Consider the following 15,551-nt stretch of genomic DNA (forward strand, 5'->3'; position numbering starts at 1 on the left):
CATGTATTTTTTGTGCAGCAGAACAAAGCATCGCAGTTAGTACGTACCATTGCCTTGGACCTACTCAGAGGGAAGCAATGCAGGCATTGGGAAAGGAGGAAAAAGGAAGGAAGCAAGGGACAGAAACTAGACTTACTTTAAGCAGAACTAACACAATTGCAACAAATTTAGATTTACAGAACATTTTTTTAATTGAAAAAAAAAAATCAGTTATGAATTAAGAGCAACATGCTTTTGGGGGCAGCAGGAGCCTCCTGTGCAAGGACACTGAACTGGGAATGTGCAGTTTTACTTATCTGCCACAGGATGGTATTATCTGCATGGGCCGGGTGACAGTGTTGGAATGAGGTGATGCTAAAGGGGGCTCCACTGAATGTGCAGGTGGACTGAGAGAGCAATGCACTGCAATACACGAGAGTTACAAAGTGTGCTTGTCTGACGCTGAATGTTGGTAAGCAATGACTGCTGGAGCAAGTGAAGAGCTTCTGAACACAAAGGTAACTAAATTTCAAAGCTCAAGATAAACCAGGGCAAGAATAACAAATCGGGGGCTTAACCCTTATTAGATCACAGTGTTTTGAACAAGGTTTGACTTTTCCTTTCAGCATTAACTGGGAGCTGCATTCAGCAATAAATAATTAGGTATTTATATCCTTCCATACCTGTTAGAAGGAAATAAAGCAGGAAAAGGTAAAATGAGGTGAACTTTCCTGGCTGAAGGAGTGTCAGTAGCTAACAGAAAAAACCCACGCCAATAAGAAGCCAGAAGCTATGCTGTGTCAGAGATCTGAGACAGGCTTAAGTGGCATGCAAGTTGGAGAGGGGCTGAGAGTTAGAATTAAAATTGCTCTTATTACATATAGTGCATTTTATACCAGTTTTCAGCTTCAGGCTTATCCATAGTCTCAACAGTATAAAGAATGAAGCTCTGAAGTCCCTCTCAAACTGTCAAGTCAAACTGTCAAATGAAATGTAGACAAGAGCATGAACCTGAAATCCACTTTCCGACTTATTTTTATGTTATCACTTTCCCTACATTTAAATTGTTTGCCTATTTAACTCACATAAATGTATTTACAAAGACATAGACATAGGCAGAAACATTTTATTTCAATTTACTGACTCTCAGATGATTAAAACAATTCTTCGTTAACATAAGTGGGCTGGGCTTTGAGAGTGATTAATAATAATGGGAGGGTGAGGGTGGAAGTCCCTGTCATGTTATTTTCTTTAAGTTACTCAAGATACTCTCGGTGTGCAGTGTCTATCCTTGCATCAGACAAGGACGGGCCACAGTGAGATCAGAAAGAAAGAAGTTTCTGAAATGGAGCCTGGGTTCCTGGCACATGTAGTGTTGAACAACAGTGTGCTCAAGATCAAGCAATACTTGGTCAGGCACAGAGGAAAAGCCTACTTAACTAACGAAGTGGGCTGTATGATTTAAAAAAAAAAAAAAATCACAGTTTTTATAAAGAAAGATTTCAAATTGTTAATAAACTTCATTTTAACATACACCTAACTTAGTATTCACAGGTTTCTGTTTGAAAGCTGGTTTTTATTTCTGGTGGCACACTGTGATAGACTTGGTTGCTCTCAAGCAATGATAAGACAATCCACATTATCCAGCAATAAAGACTAGAATTAGAGACTATTCTAGTTTTGGGTTTGCTATTCTTGCACCACACATGCTCACAGAGCACTGTTAGGAAAATATGCAAAGTATACTATCAATGTATAAAAATGTTCATTTCTCTTACCATGATGACAGAAACCCCAGCAGATGTGTTATTTTGCTTGGGTAGGGTGTTATTAAAGTGCTGCTTCAGTTTACCTGTTACTTCAGCTTGCATATTATTCTCCTGGGAAGCATCATCCTGTAGAAGAAGGAACACAGTATTCCAGTTAGGAAAATAACCAAGTTTTTCTTCATCATCATCAGGTACTTTCTGCTTTTTAATGCATAGTAAATATTCAGATAGGCACTTCAACACTCTGCTACATGAGAGATAATTCCAGAGGAAGGGAACAGAGCAATCACTCACTCTTTTATGAATGAACTTCTATTACTTAAAATGACATGTGGCACTTCTAATGCATTGATTTGTCCCACAATTATAAGCTGCAGGTTTGATTCAAGCAAGTTAAAAATAACATGCTTGAAATAGTGTTAAGAATAAAAAGCCAACTTGTCACTTGGATTTCTTTCAAATCACCACTTTAAGTGGCCCATCAAGTCCTAAGTCTGGAAGTGTTATAAAGTACCATAAATATGTTTTAGAGGAGCTGTTATCCATAGATACACTTGTTAATAGCTGTCTTCTCTTGTGTCAGGGAACTCCACAGATCATATTCAGTCTGTCTTTTAAAACATGCCTGAAAATAAGCATTGACTGTGTCCATGTAAACCTAGTACTTATTAATAATTAATTGATTTTAAATCAATAAGCAATGCACTTTGGTGTTCCCCTTCGCTGCTGCCTGAAGAGATGGAGGACTTGACAGGCATCAGCTTAGTGTCTATGGTAAATTAGGTGTTACATTTGCTAATTGTACTGCTGCTTCTGCACACTACAAGTTAATGGTTAGATTTACAGGTTTAATGTCAAATTAGAGACAAGTGAAATGTGATTTACTTACTGACACCCAGGGATGGCTTAGGATCTGTGCTGCTGTGTACCGGGCTTCAGCATTCACATGTAGCATCAGGCTAATTAACTCCTTCATTGAAAAAGAAAGAAAAAGAAGAGTGGGAAAGGATATTGAAACTGAAAATACTGTTGTGCCAAGTATGGTACAACCCCAGCTGATACCAGAACCAGTGATACCAGTGTGACATGAATGGAACAAAATATTTGCTCTTTAGGATTAAGAATCTGCCAGGCAGCATATTTCAGATCAACCTCCTCATTGTACTCATGTTTCACTGAGCCTTTTGAAACCAAATGAAAAAGAAATGTTAAAAAAATCAGCTCTAATGTTCCACTTTGTTCTCTATATATTCATTCTGATGACCAGACCAAACACAGACCTGGGAGAGATGAGATCCTCTCTGGTCAGTGCACATGCACACAGTAACATTACATAAAAAACACAAATCAGAGACAAGAATCTGCATCTGAAAGGCAAGAAACTATGAAATTATTTGAAAACTGTTCTCTTCTGTGTTGCTCCAGAAGAATAAAAGACACTGAGCCAAGCCCTCTCTCCACCCTCATCCCCCCAAAAAAAAATCTTTTATAGCCTCCAAATTATCAGTCTTCATACTCTCATCAAGATTATTTCAAGGAGACTGTCCATTGCTTCAGTTTTGGGAAATGGCTTCTTCAGGCAGATAATAACATACCTAACTGAGAGGTTTCCCAACCAGCCAAGTTATTTAGTCTGTGGAAATCTGAAATGAGAGATCCCAAGACTGAGGACTTTGTTCAGAATGCATGTCTGGAAATGTGTGAGGTGACTGGGGCTTGGGAAATGGATAAACACCCATTGGGAAATGCAGAAAAATACATAAAAAATTCAACTTCTCATTGGCTGGATAAACAAACCATCTCCACTTGCTAGTGAGTCCTCAGATATTATTCAGAGCACTTTAGTGAATTAACCTGAGAAGTGGGGCTTACAACTTGGAACCTTTGTCCTACAGGCACGATCATTTTAAACAAAACTGCAATGACCACATAAGAATTGCTGGCAATGGCAATTAGCAATGGCTGGCACCTCTTGAAAAGCTCTCATAAATGCCTCAAAAAAACAGGAAGAAATGCCAACTGCGTCCAGTCCACAGAGCAATAATTTTTCTTTTTTAAAGAGTGATAGGAGGGAAAAATTCAGAGACACATTTATTTTGCAGCTGAAGCACTGAACATGCTGTGAAGTGCATCATGAAGTGAACTATTATGTGGTGTTCCCTGAATGGAGTTGGCATTTTGCTACCCTTGCTCAGACAGAACATGACAGCCTGAAACACCTGAGCTTTCATCAAGCACTGTTCAGCTAAACCAACTAAAAAGGCACAGCAGCTGGGGCACTGGGGAAGAGGCTGCTCTGGATCTTCCAGGCTGCCTTCCCAACTGAGCACAGGCTGCACGGGGGCTTGTCAGAAATGCTGTTTCAGGTTGGAAAAAGTATCAGTACCTTTGCTGAATCAGTGATGTTATCCCAGTAGGGAGAGGGAAATTCCAGCTTCCCAACAAGTATCTGATCAAAGAGGTCTTCCTGAAGGTTGTTTTCACTGTAAAACAGCAATAACAAAAAACACCCTGAGATGGAAGCCAATTTGTCATGGGAATTTTAACTTGATTTGGGGATGGAACAGAAATTGTGTTGATAATTACTAGAAATGAGTAATTTGCAAGTTTACACAGTGAGAGCTCTTCTGAGCTGTTTGTCATAGCTACTCTGTCAGAAGTGATGACAACAGAAAAGCCAACACACTGAGGTAACTTTTCCACTGGAATAGGGACTGCGTAGTTAGCACACAGGAAAGGGGAACAGGATTGAAAAGTCGGTCACTTGCCAGCCCAGTTCTAAAGGACCTGCTACAGAAAACACGTGGTAGAGGGAAGAAGTGTAGTGAAATGAGCCTCATCTTTGAAACTATCAAAACAGAAGAATTTTCAAAATCCAAGGAGGACATACAGAAAACACAGGATACATTTAATGTAGTCAGTACTGGCAGGCTGCTGAAAAGGAAAGGATAAGCACTTTTGTATCCAAAACCTAGTATCATGAGTATTCACTGATTAATGGGAATGGGATTTTTGTTTTTCAACTTCTTTCAACTGGCCATAGTCAGAGTGAACCTCCACTCAACCTATTTCTGTAAAGAACAATTTAGTTCGAGGTGGGTTGGAAATAAATATCTATTAACCTCAGTTATGACCTGGTTCTAGTAAGCATGATATAGACATTCTCTGTGCCCTACCCCCAAACTCTAATCAAAGAATCCATTTGCTTGTCTAATTATCTTTCAAAACAGATTTTCAGCTTTAAACATGAACTAACAACATGAAAAACCCAAATACGTGAACTAATGTTTTTCCATCAATAATATTTATATTGTAATTCTTGGCAAAATATTTTCGTTCAGTCTGATGATTTAGTTAAAACCTAAGTATTTTGTTAAGTATTTTGTTATAAAAATGAACAAACAGGCCCTGCATTAGTAATTTATATGTTAGGAGGAGAATTCCCTATTAAAATGTGTCAATTCCTTCTCATTCTCTGGCAAAAAAAAAAAACAAAACAAAAAACGTTTGATTTTCAGTAGAACTCATACACGGTGTGACCCTGAGTACCAAAAATGATGTTTGCAAACCCCACCGCTCGTTTGACGCTTCTCAAAAGGACGAACAAGGTTAAAAAGGCAGGATAAGGACATTTTCCCCCTCTCCCGGTTTACCACCGCCCAGCCTTTTCCCCCGCTCTCCGGGAGCTGCCGCGTCCCGACGCCAACAGCAGAGGGCAGCGCGTGCCCGTGGATCGCGGAGCTGGGATGCGCCTGGAGACAAAAGGAAAAGCGGCTCTGCCCTCACACCCCCCGCATGGCACCAAAGCAGCTGCCCCCCCATGGAAAATAAATGAATAAATTGATCCCAAAAACTAAAATGAGGGACGAGTGAAAACCGCTTAAAGAAATGAACAAAACTGTGAGGAAAACGTGTCCATCTAATCCACCTTTTTTCCTCCTCCAGGGATGCGTCCTTCAGGGAGAAAGGTCAGACTTGCTCTGAAGGAACTTGATTGGTTTTGCTGGTTTTCCTCCCTTTGCCACTCACCTGCGAAAAGGTGGGAATCCACATAACAGGATGTATGTGATCACACCTGCAGCCCAAATATCCACCTTTAGGCCATACCTGAGAAAACAAGGCTGTGTTACTTGTGCTGAATTAACAACAAAAAGTCATTCCAATCAAAAATAAGTGACACTGACAGGATTATGTGAGAATCTGTGCTGAGTTACCTGCTGCTGATGTGGTAATGCATTTTATACCTGAGCATCTTTTTCTTCACACCGTTACAGTCTTTAGGAAACCATGATTCTCTAATTTATTTTTTTTTTCCTCAACCATAAGCCTCAAGGCTCTCCAGGGTCTTCTGAATATACTCAAATCCAAGTCAGTATCCAGGTTTCCCAATCCAGAATTATTAATGATAAAAGACAAGGATGTGCCTTCTCAATCCCTACAGTGAAGTAACTATCTCTAAGGTTATGTGTTGCTAAGCAACAAGACACACCAATTCTCCAGCCTCTCCAGTGAGTAACACAGGGAAAAAGAACTGCACTTTTCTTTTAAAGCACAGAAATTAAAACACTGGAGGTCAGAAAGAGGTCTTTCCCCCTATTCAATGGATTCAGTTTGTCAAAATCTCAAACACACAGATGAGGTGCCCTTTGACACCGGAGCTCACTGCAGCTGTGAAATGTTTCTCAATGCGACAAATGCACTGAACAAGGAGTGGAACAACACAACAAAACCTCCCCCCATCAGGAAATTCAGAGTGTTCACAGCTATGGCAAGAGTCAGCTAGAGCATGGAATGGAGCTCTAGGAGGTGTAAAAGGAGAGAGGACTTGTGAAAATCTACCATTTGTGAAAACCTACCATTTTACACAACTTTTTTTTGTATTTACACAATGACCTGTTAAATACAGAATAATGGGCTTGTTCAATTATTATCAAAGAGGATGTGTCACCCAAACAGGGTCACTTGAATCAATGTGATCTAATTAGAGCTGCCCAGAGAACAGGTGATCTCTGGAGCCTCTTCCAATATAAATTATTCCATTCCTAATGCAAACACTGTATTTTGCCTGTCTGTTCTTCCCCAAGCAGCTGTCACAGGTGGTACAATGGGCTCTGGATGCTGAGGTTAGGCAGGGAGCACAAACAAATGGGCCAGAGCTGCACCAGAGCTGGTCCTGGGGAGGCAGGAGAGGAGGCAAAGGTGAATTCTGGGAGCAGGGAGAACAAGGCTACTGGCCTCTTGGAGGAACTGGGAGTGGTGCCCACGGGTGGTTTGGTTACAAACAATGGAAGGCCAGCCCATTGGAGCATTGAGATCTTACAACAGTCAGGAGCTGCCTGCCAAAAATGAGTGGTTACAAGGCCCGTGTCATGCTCACCCTGTCTCTGCAATGATTTCTGGAGCCACATAGGTGGGTGTCCCACAGACAGTGTACAAAGGGCCTTCGACCACTGTCGCCAGTCCGAAGTCTCCAAGCTTCAAAGACTTGGTTCCATCCGAATATTCACAGACCTAGAATCAGGGAAATTAACACAGAATGAGGACAAGAACATCTACATTTTTATATCCTCTAATTTCTTCAGGAAATCATCATCGCCACACCAAGAAGATGGGAAAAAGGAATTTCCACAGCCCTGGAGGGAAAGAAAAGTGATATTCCCATTGACTGCAGCTGGAGCAAGTGTTCAATAGAGCTGTCTGCCAGCTATGTAGGTCAGACCATGACACAGCCTTGAGCAACTAGAGGGGGAAAAGAAAAGCCAATCCTTGAATGTTGAGAAGTTTTAAATATATTCAGTAAAATATAATACTCCACTTTCATTTGACTGGGACCTAGAGTTTAAAATGGGACTGGCAGCTACAATCAGATTTGTTTAACATCTTGTTAACTTAGCATAAATCTAGTCAGCATACTCGGTCTTTCATCAGCAAATGTCTTCCCTGTGCTTGGTCTGAGCAAGTTCAGTTTAGGTTTCTGTGCAGACCAACTGCACCTTACCAAAAGGCCCATAAATAACCTCGCACTGCGCCTAGCACTGAGTCATTTTATTGATGAAAGAAGCTGAATTTCGATAGAAAGAAAAGTGGTATACAAGCATGATAGCAGGAGTAAATCACACCAGACCAACACAAAGGAAACATCCTCCTAATAAATTCATCTCTTTCACTCTTAAAGTAAAATGTTCATATTAACATGATTTCAAAGGCATCTAGTTTCTGGAATGGAGCACCCCATAATCTCCAGAATGGCTGAATTTATTTGCCTTTCTCAAACAACTGAGCACTGCAATATCTTTCTTCATTCCCCTGTGTAATTCATATCAGTAATGGAAACACTTGTTCTCCTTTTTAAACACCCTCATATCAGCTATTACTCTTAGGGTTTGCATTTTTTAAATGCATGACTACCAAAGGGAATGTAATTCCCATCCAGACAGGCTGGATGACCCTGTGCAAAAATCCTAACTACTTATAATAACAGGTAGCAGTTGATGGGAATTATTTGCATTTGCATTCAATACCAGGATGTTATCTCAACATTTTGCCGCTGTCAATCACAGTGAGTAAGATTTGCATCTGTTGAGTAATCTCTTTAGGCTTTCTAGGCAGAAAGGGCATTTGTGCCTATTTATAACTGATTCAATCACTAATGAGAACTTAAAATTTCTTTGGACTGTCTGTGTTTGGAGATGCACTAATAATATGTGAGACTTCCACCTTCATTTTCTCTTCCAAGTGCCATGTTGCTGTGACTACATTTTCCAGGAGAAGCCTCCCCCCCTTACTTTTTGCTAAACAATCTAATTTATTTGAGGGTTTATTTAAATTGCTAAACACTGTCAGTGGAATTACTGGAGAGAGAATTGTCTGTTAATTAGGAAATATTTTCAGCTTGTAGCCCTGTCCTTGTAATAGTTCAAAATAAGCCATGACTCCTGCTCTTGATGCAAACTCATTAAACAGGACTGACATACACCACAAAAGACTTTAAGAAATGCCTCAAGCAGGGGAGATTATGGCCCTGTTCATGCAGTGCATGACACTTAATATCCAATATGTAATGAACAAGTGTAACCTCTGCATATATAAGGGGGACAGACAGCACGTGCTGATCCCATTCTGTGCACAGAATGGGAACAACGCCCTCTGTGGACTGGGCCATAAGTAGTTCCCAAAGCAGACTTCATGGGAATTCTTTTCAGCACAGTTATTTTACGTCTCTGCCGAAAGAAAAAGCAGTCAGTTGCCTAGGAAAAGAATAAAGCTATGTACAGGTTTAATTCCCAGCCAGAACACTGGTAAATCATCAGAAAGATGATTCTACTATGACAGTGAAAGGAAAAATCCACTGGCTTCAGATGGTAACCATAGGATTGTTCAAAGAAATGGAAGAAATGGCACTCAGCCCACCTTTCTCCCACTTGCAAACTGATAAATAATTCACTGACATAGCTTTAAAATTCATTGTTTTGTGAGAGAATACTCCTGCTTATCCAAAAAGCAGCCAACCAAAATGTAAATAAAGATAGGTCTAAGGACAGGCTTGAGCCGCAGCTCTCCTGCATTAAGGTGATTGCTATACCATGGCAAAAGATTTACTTCACACATACTCACTCTAAATTAATATGCCTGCTGTTCTCTGCTGTGCTCCTTGACATTTATACACAAGCATTTGCATTAATGAGAACAAAGTAAGGGAAAATACTGCAAAATAAATGGGACGTACCAGAAGATTTTCTGGCTTGATGTCTCTGTGCACAATGTTGAGACCATGAAGATATTTGAGAGCACTGGCTAAATTGTAGACCATGGCACTCCCATCTCTCTCTGTGTATTTTGTAGATGAAGTAATGGCATCAAATAGGTCTCCTCCCTACGTAATGGAAAGGAAAAAGATCACTGTTTAAAAAATAATTAAGATGGTATTTAATTTAAAAAACCCACAAGCTAAACAAACATGTAAAATCTTCCTTCACAAAAGACATGCTCTAATTCCTGTTAAATAGCAAAAAAAATTATTTTGCAGAAAGATGATCTTGTCATCTTGTCAAGATACTAGACTGGGACTTGGGTCATCTACATTAAATTCTTAACTGTACGCCAGGCTTCTGGTGCCTGAGCTTTGGCAAATCACGGATTTTTTTTTTCTATTGATCCTCCTACTTTGACCACTCATATTACCTACAGGTAGGGGCATACAGCTTCCCTTTCCTTCATCTTGTCAGTATAATACCTTTATCATAGTGAAAAACAGCCCTGATTTTGAGTAAAGTCTAAAATAAATTAGCCCAATAATAATAAAAAAAAAAAAAAAAAACAAAAACCAAACTAACAAATATTCAGCAAATTCAAATTTCTGCAGATATTGCAAGAAATACCAAATAAACATAGCTGAAGAGGACAAAAAAGATAAGCCCATTCCAACATAAAACAATCCACTGATTGAGATACATCAAAGTACAGAACCTCCAGCTGATTTCTGAATGTGTCAGGCTCTGTTTACAGATGCCCTATTCCTCTGGGAATACAAAACGTGTGAGTGAGTTACTGATGCGGCATTTTCAGTCACTGCAACAAATTTCATGTGGGTGTCTCCATGATGGTTTCCCTGGATACATCTGTAGGAGTGATCTGTCTGAGCTGTGGGTGGCATTCCAAGCATTTCCATGCACACCGAAGAAAAGCAGCAAATTCAGGAAATACAGGCCAAGATGGTGGTGAATTAAAACATTAAAAATACTGTCTCAAAACCCCAAAAAGCCTATGGGATATAAAAATAACTTCTAGAAAGGAGGAAAGATGAGTAGGCTACATAAATTATGAATTCAACAACTACACACTTTCTGTAGAGGTTTCCCAGTCTGGCAACCATTCTAAAGGGGACTCCTGAATCCGTAACAGTTCTTCAGTCAGAAATAAAAAGTGCTGCTCAAAAAATGAGCAGTGCTGCTTCTGCTGTATGTTATTTGTATCTGACATGCCAGTCAAGCTGATGTGCAATGTTGCTGTGCATGTTCAGAACTCAGACAAGAGAATGCATGACTAGAACTTGATGCTACTCGTGTATCTGGCTCACAAGGCGACAGCAAAATGAGTATTTGTGTTTTCTCTGTACATGTACAACAGCAGCATCTGTTCTCTGGTGATTTATTTCTGTTTTGATATAAGCAAAACAGGTGAGATCTTTTGAGTTTTGGTTTTCCAGGATAAAAATCGCTTGAGTTTAAACTATTTGTCTTATCTCTTCAATAAATTAATTACAGAGAGCTCATTTCTTTAAATCAAATTATTAAATAATGAGAATAGTGAAATAAATGCAGGTGTTCTGTTAGTAAACGCGTATCACTATCGCCCCTGCATATTGTAGGCATGACAAAAAAAACCCACTATCCACTTCTGTCTAGACTGTACACATTGTAAAATTACTTCAAATCTTATGTTAATAGTCAAATTACAGCTGAAGAGAGAGAAATTCCATTAATATAATTACTTGAAGGGTGTATTTTTATGATTTAAAAATGCAGTTTACCACTGAAACCCTGTATGATTATGTCTCTCAAGATCTTAGCGTTCCTAGATACTGCTCAGACTTCACAGCAACACAGAGAACTCAGAAAAGACAAATAAAGCCCCCTGAGCCCTACCTTGACCAGCTCCATCACCAGGTAGAGCTCTGTGGGGGTATCCATCTCCTCTATGAGCATGATGATGTTTGGATGCTTCACTCGGCGCAGAATAGACACTTCATTTTCAATCAGGTGTTCCTGTTCAGAAGAGGATGGAAGTTTATCTGAAACAGGAACTTGCCAATTCACTTTTCCTTTTCCTATCACTTGATCAGTGACCACCCTTTTTGCTGATTAATTTATATAGCAGGTGGTTATTCTCAGTTGCTTGGTCTAAACTTATATTTCATCACTGACCACATTTAATTTAAAATATAATTCACACATGTAATGAACGGGGCATCTCCGAAAAAGACCCCAAAACATGACAGCAGTTCAGAAAATGCAGGTTATATTCTTATGTGGGTATTATGAGGTGAAATTAAGTTCAGAACCTTTCTGCCCCCAAGCTGGATCTTTGCAACCTGTCACCCCTCATCAATAGTTAACATGTTCTTGATCCCCTCCAGCCTTCACCTCTCATTTAGTGTAGGTTACTCAAGGACAGATTACCTAGGATTTATATCCAAGGACTTTATTTTGTAAAAATTTGTAGAATATATTAAAGAAAAAAAATATTCTGAGTGCTTACGGATTTTGGTTCATTTTATATGTCTGTTCGAGATTTACAATCTGCAAAATGTGTAATAGTTCAGTTAAATTGTTGTGACTCCAACAGCTTAACAGCACACAGACTGAGTTTAATTTCCCCTTCCCTGTGCTTCTGAGGAAGTTATGGCTTTTGAGAGCAAATTAGTTTCAAATGTCTTGTTTTCTAGAACATTTTAACACTGGAGAGCAAAAAGAAAATTATGTGTCCCTTTTATGTGAAGAATGATTTTAGTTTTCCTTTATAAATATTGGAATACAGATATTGTATTTAGGTTCTCTGCAAAATAAGCAACAATGCTTGCATCAAACACGGGTATCCTTCCACCCTGGCAGGTAACAAATCATGTCACTGGACTGGGAACTTATCCATGTCAAATGCACTGATAAGGAGCATGCACTTCATGCATTTGTGAGCAGAGCATTAGGGGGAAACGTGATCCACTGTGCGTAGTCAGTGACTGGAGATCTTGCATCACTTCACCTTCTTTTTCCAGGGTTATTTACAGATGCACTGTGCTTTTGCCAAAGCTTTCTGTGGCTACATAGCTCAGAACCCACATGCCACACGTGCATCTCATTTGGTGAGAGAACGGTGCGGCACACACGGGTTAAACATCACACCTTTCAAATTCACTTTGAAAGAGCAGCAATTGTCACTCTGAACAAACATATGCCTGCTCCAAGCAAAGTGCTCTGGAGAAAAAACAAAACAGACAAACAGGAAGCAATTTTGTTAAACACAATGCTGAATCTCATCACCAGACAGACGTGAATAGCCACAGCATACTAAGCCTTAGGGATGGAAGCCTGGAAATTCAAAACTAACATTGAGAGTCCAAGCAAAAACTAGAATCTTTAGCTTTTTTCAACCTAAAGTACAGCTAACATATTCAATTTATTACACCCATTAATTACAACTAAGGCACAATGGCTTTATCTGTGCTTTCTTTGTTTCACTTGACTAAATTGTTAACTGCTTTAAATAAGGCTCAGCCATAAGTAATACTTAAAATAAACAATATTGTTTTAAAAGGCTCCAAAATATTGTTCAGCTACTGTTTAAAAATCTGCCCTCAAAAAATGCTGAGTTATACGCAGTTAGTTACTTCCAACCAACCCATTGTCTTGCTACGTTTTGCCATGTAAAAAAATAGTAAGTCCAAAACTCGTTATGGTGTTCTCCTGGATAGTGCAATGTATGCTTCAGTCTACATTAACATGATTTATTTACAGAGACATTATTATGTAAGTAGCATTTAAGCCACTTGTGGAAAACAGTCAATTGGATTCAAATTTTCAAACATCCAAGATCAAGGAGCAGTTAGCAACGCTTAAATCATCCGAATTTGGCTGGATGGGTGGTTTTCTGGTGGGCTGGAGTGAGGAAGGAATACACTGCAACAAAATTTAATTATTTCCTTTGTTGGAATTCTTCCAGGATGGTTCTGCCACTCCCCTAAGAGGTATAAACATCTTCCCAACAGTCTCCAGCTGTGCAGATACAAGTCCTTTTAAAACAGGCAACTATGCATCCATAGGGTTGATATTTTTTTAATGCATGTTTTAAAGCAAGGAGAATGATAAATAGAAAATTCCTCTAAACTCTACTGTGTAAAATACATTATCTGTCTCTAGACCATTCCAATTCATGATGCCTAAGCAGCTAACTCAGACAAGTAATGAAAACCATCTAAAGTTGCAAGCTGTACACATCATCCAAAAATTTTGTTTGCAGCGAAACACACTGGGTCGCCCTTTCCACAGCTGAAGAAACTGCAATATTTTAATCTCAGAAAGGCAATCCTAGCACTTTTTCTTGTGGCTGCACATTTTTATGATTCTTTTCCAAGTTTTCTAAATAAACCTGAAGAATACAAGGTAAAATGAAACCCTCATCTCCTAGCACCTAATACATGGTTTAAAATCTGCACAGATAAAATGATTCTGTCTGAAGACCTCTACTAATAGAAGTCATCACAGCATCACACAGCTCCTTACTACACAAAGAGAGTAGGCAGTTTTTCTCCCTTTTTAAAAATATCTATTCTCAGGAAGCATGAAGGGAAAGAAGAGGTCTGATACTCTCAGATATTTGTTTTCATTATGAGATGCTGTTCTGCTGAAGAGACAATTTTTTGACTTTTTTGTTTAAAGTTTGAATTAAAAAGAAAGCTTTTGGAACACAAGAGATCTTTGTTAATACAGGAAGGTGATACTACATAAAGAAATGGTTGTGAAAATTTATTTTCAAACCCATGTTCTGCTTATAAAAGGAGCACGTTCAGCCATAAAAAGAGAAAAATAAGAGGCAGAGTGAGATGAGTATTACATAAATAAACATATAGTTGCAAATTTCCTCACTCACATTTTACACATCAAAATCATCCAATATATTTTGGACGCATATTAGCATTTTTTTTTTGTCAGTCCAATAAAATAGACAACAATTAGTTTGGTTTTTCTCTATTATTTAGTAGACTAACACTCACTGCTTTTATTATTTGCTTCTTGGATACATTATCATCTTGTTAAAGAGATACTCTGAAAATAGTCAGAAAACCCAAACACACCCACCATTTATGACTAACGAGCAGCTGCTAGTGCTGCTTCTGTACACATGCAAATTGTTGTACACTACCTTCCCACAGCACTTGGCCTTGTCTATGATCTTCAGGGCAAACTCCTTTCCTGTGGATCTAAGCAAGAAAAGCACAAGAGCCATTAATTAGAAAAATTGTGGCATTTTCTGTGAATACACCATCATAACACTGTGCTGTGGCCCATGGAGGTTGCTGACAGAAAATTCACAGAGCAGACCTGGGTTTTGTTTTTGTTTCCTCAGCATCATTTGTTCCTGCGGTTTCCCTGACTACCACAGCCCAGCTCCCTTGGTGTATTAATCCCAGGAACCAGCCGCAATTTCTTCTTTGTGACCTGGCACAACTCTGCCACTTCTTTAAGGCAACATGCAAAATTTGCCTTCAGCCTTCCACTTAGCTGTGTTCAATTGTTGGGCTTTGAAGATAAAATCACACACATACATGTGTGAAGATTGATACCCTAGTAGAGAAATTTAACAGGATTCAACAGAGTTAAAATCCCATAGTTCATTACAGCTAGTTAAAAATCCTGTAGAATTTATTAGGTGCCGATTTTGAGCTTTGGTATATTTTTTTTTTCTTTCAGTATTTTGTGGAATTCTACAGCAGTCATCTGAAGTCCCATGACATTTAGCAGGGTGGGTCATATACAAAATAAAAAAGGATTACTGTTTTCAGCAAATACTCTCACAGAAAGGAGCTCTTGTTTGTCTTTCATCCCTTTAAGCAATAAAAATCTCCATTTCTCCAGAAGGGGGGAAAATGAGAGGAAAAAAAAGAAACACAATGTAATTTTTTTTAAACAAAGAAGATACTACAACTTATATTAGTGATGAATTAAAAATCCCATGAAAATGCTGTAAGACCAAGTTGCTGCTATTTTGTATTGTGCCTATAGACTCCAGTGTGCATCAGAAAAGCACTGG

At 39.0% G+C, this 15,551-nt stretch overlaps 1 protein-coding gene across 3 annotated transcripts in view; it reads right to left on the reverse strand.

Annotated features, from left to right (window-relative positions):
* DCLK2 (doublecortin like kinase 2) overlaps positions 1 to 15,551 on the reverse strand; it is an 80,610-nt gene that overhangs the window by 3,251 nt on the left and 61,808 nt on the right. For 2 of the 3 annotated variants that reach the window (XM_082282444.1, XM_082282443.1), the window contains 8 exons: positions 14,664 to 14,721; positions 11,393 to 11,512; positions 9,475 to 9,621; positions 7,126 to 7,259; positions 5,778 to 5,855; positions 4,135 to 4,231; positions 2,638 to 2,718; positions 1,758 to 1,874 (listed from right to left, as the gene is read on the reverse strand). In XM_082282444.1, coding sequence (XP_082138570.1) covers positions 1,758 to 1,874; positions 2,638 to 2,718; positions 4,135 to 4,231; positions 5,778 to 5,855; positions 7,126 to 7,259; positions 9,475 to 9,621; positions 11,393 to 11,512; positions 14,664 to 14,721 — 832 coding nt within the window. Of the gene's footprint in view, positions 1 to 875; positions 959 to 1,757; positions 1,875 to 2,637; positions 2,719 to 4,134; positions 4,232 to 5,777; positions 5,856 to 7,125; positions 7,260 to 9,474; positions 9,622 to 11,392; positions 11,513 to 14,663; positions 14,722 to 15,551 lie in introns of all 3 variants that reach the window. The other variant, XR_014226432.1, reaches the window with a different exon arrangement.

Source organism: Coloeus monedula (assembly GCF_965178545.1).
Source record: "Coloeus monedula genome assembly, chromosome: 5".
Taxonomy (NCBI): Eukaryota; Metazoa; Chordata; class Aves; order Passeriformes; family Corvidae; genus Coloeus; species Coloeus monedula.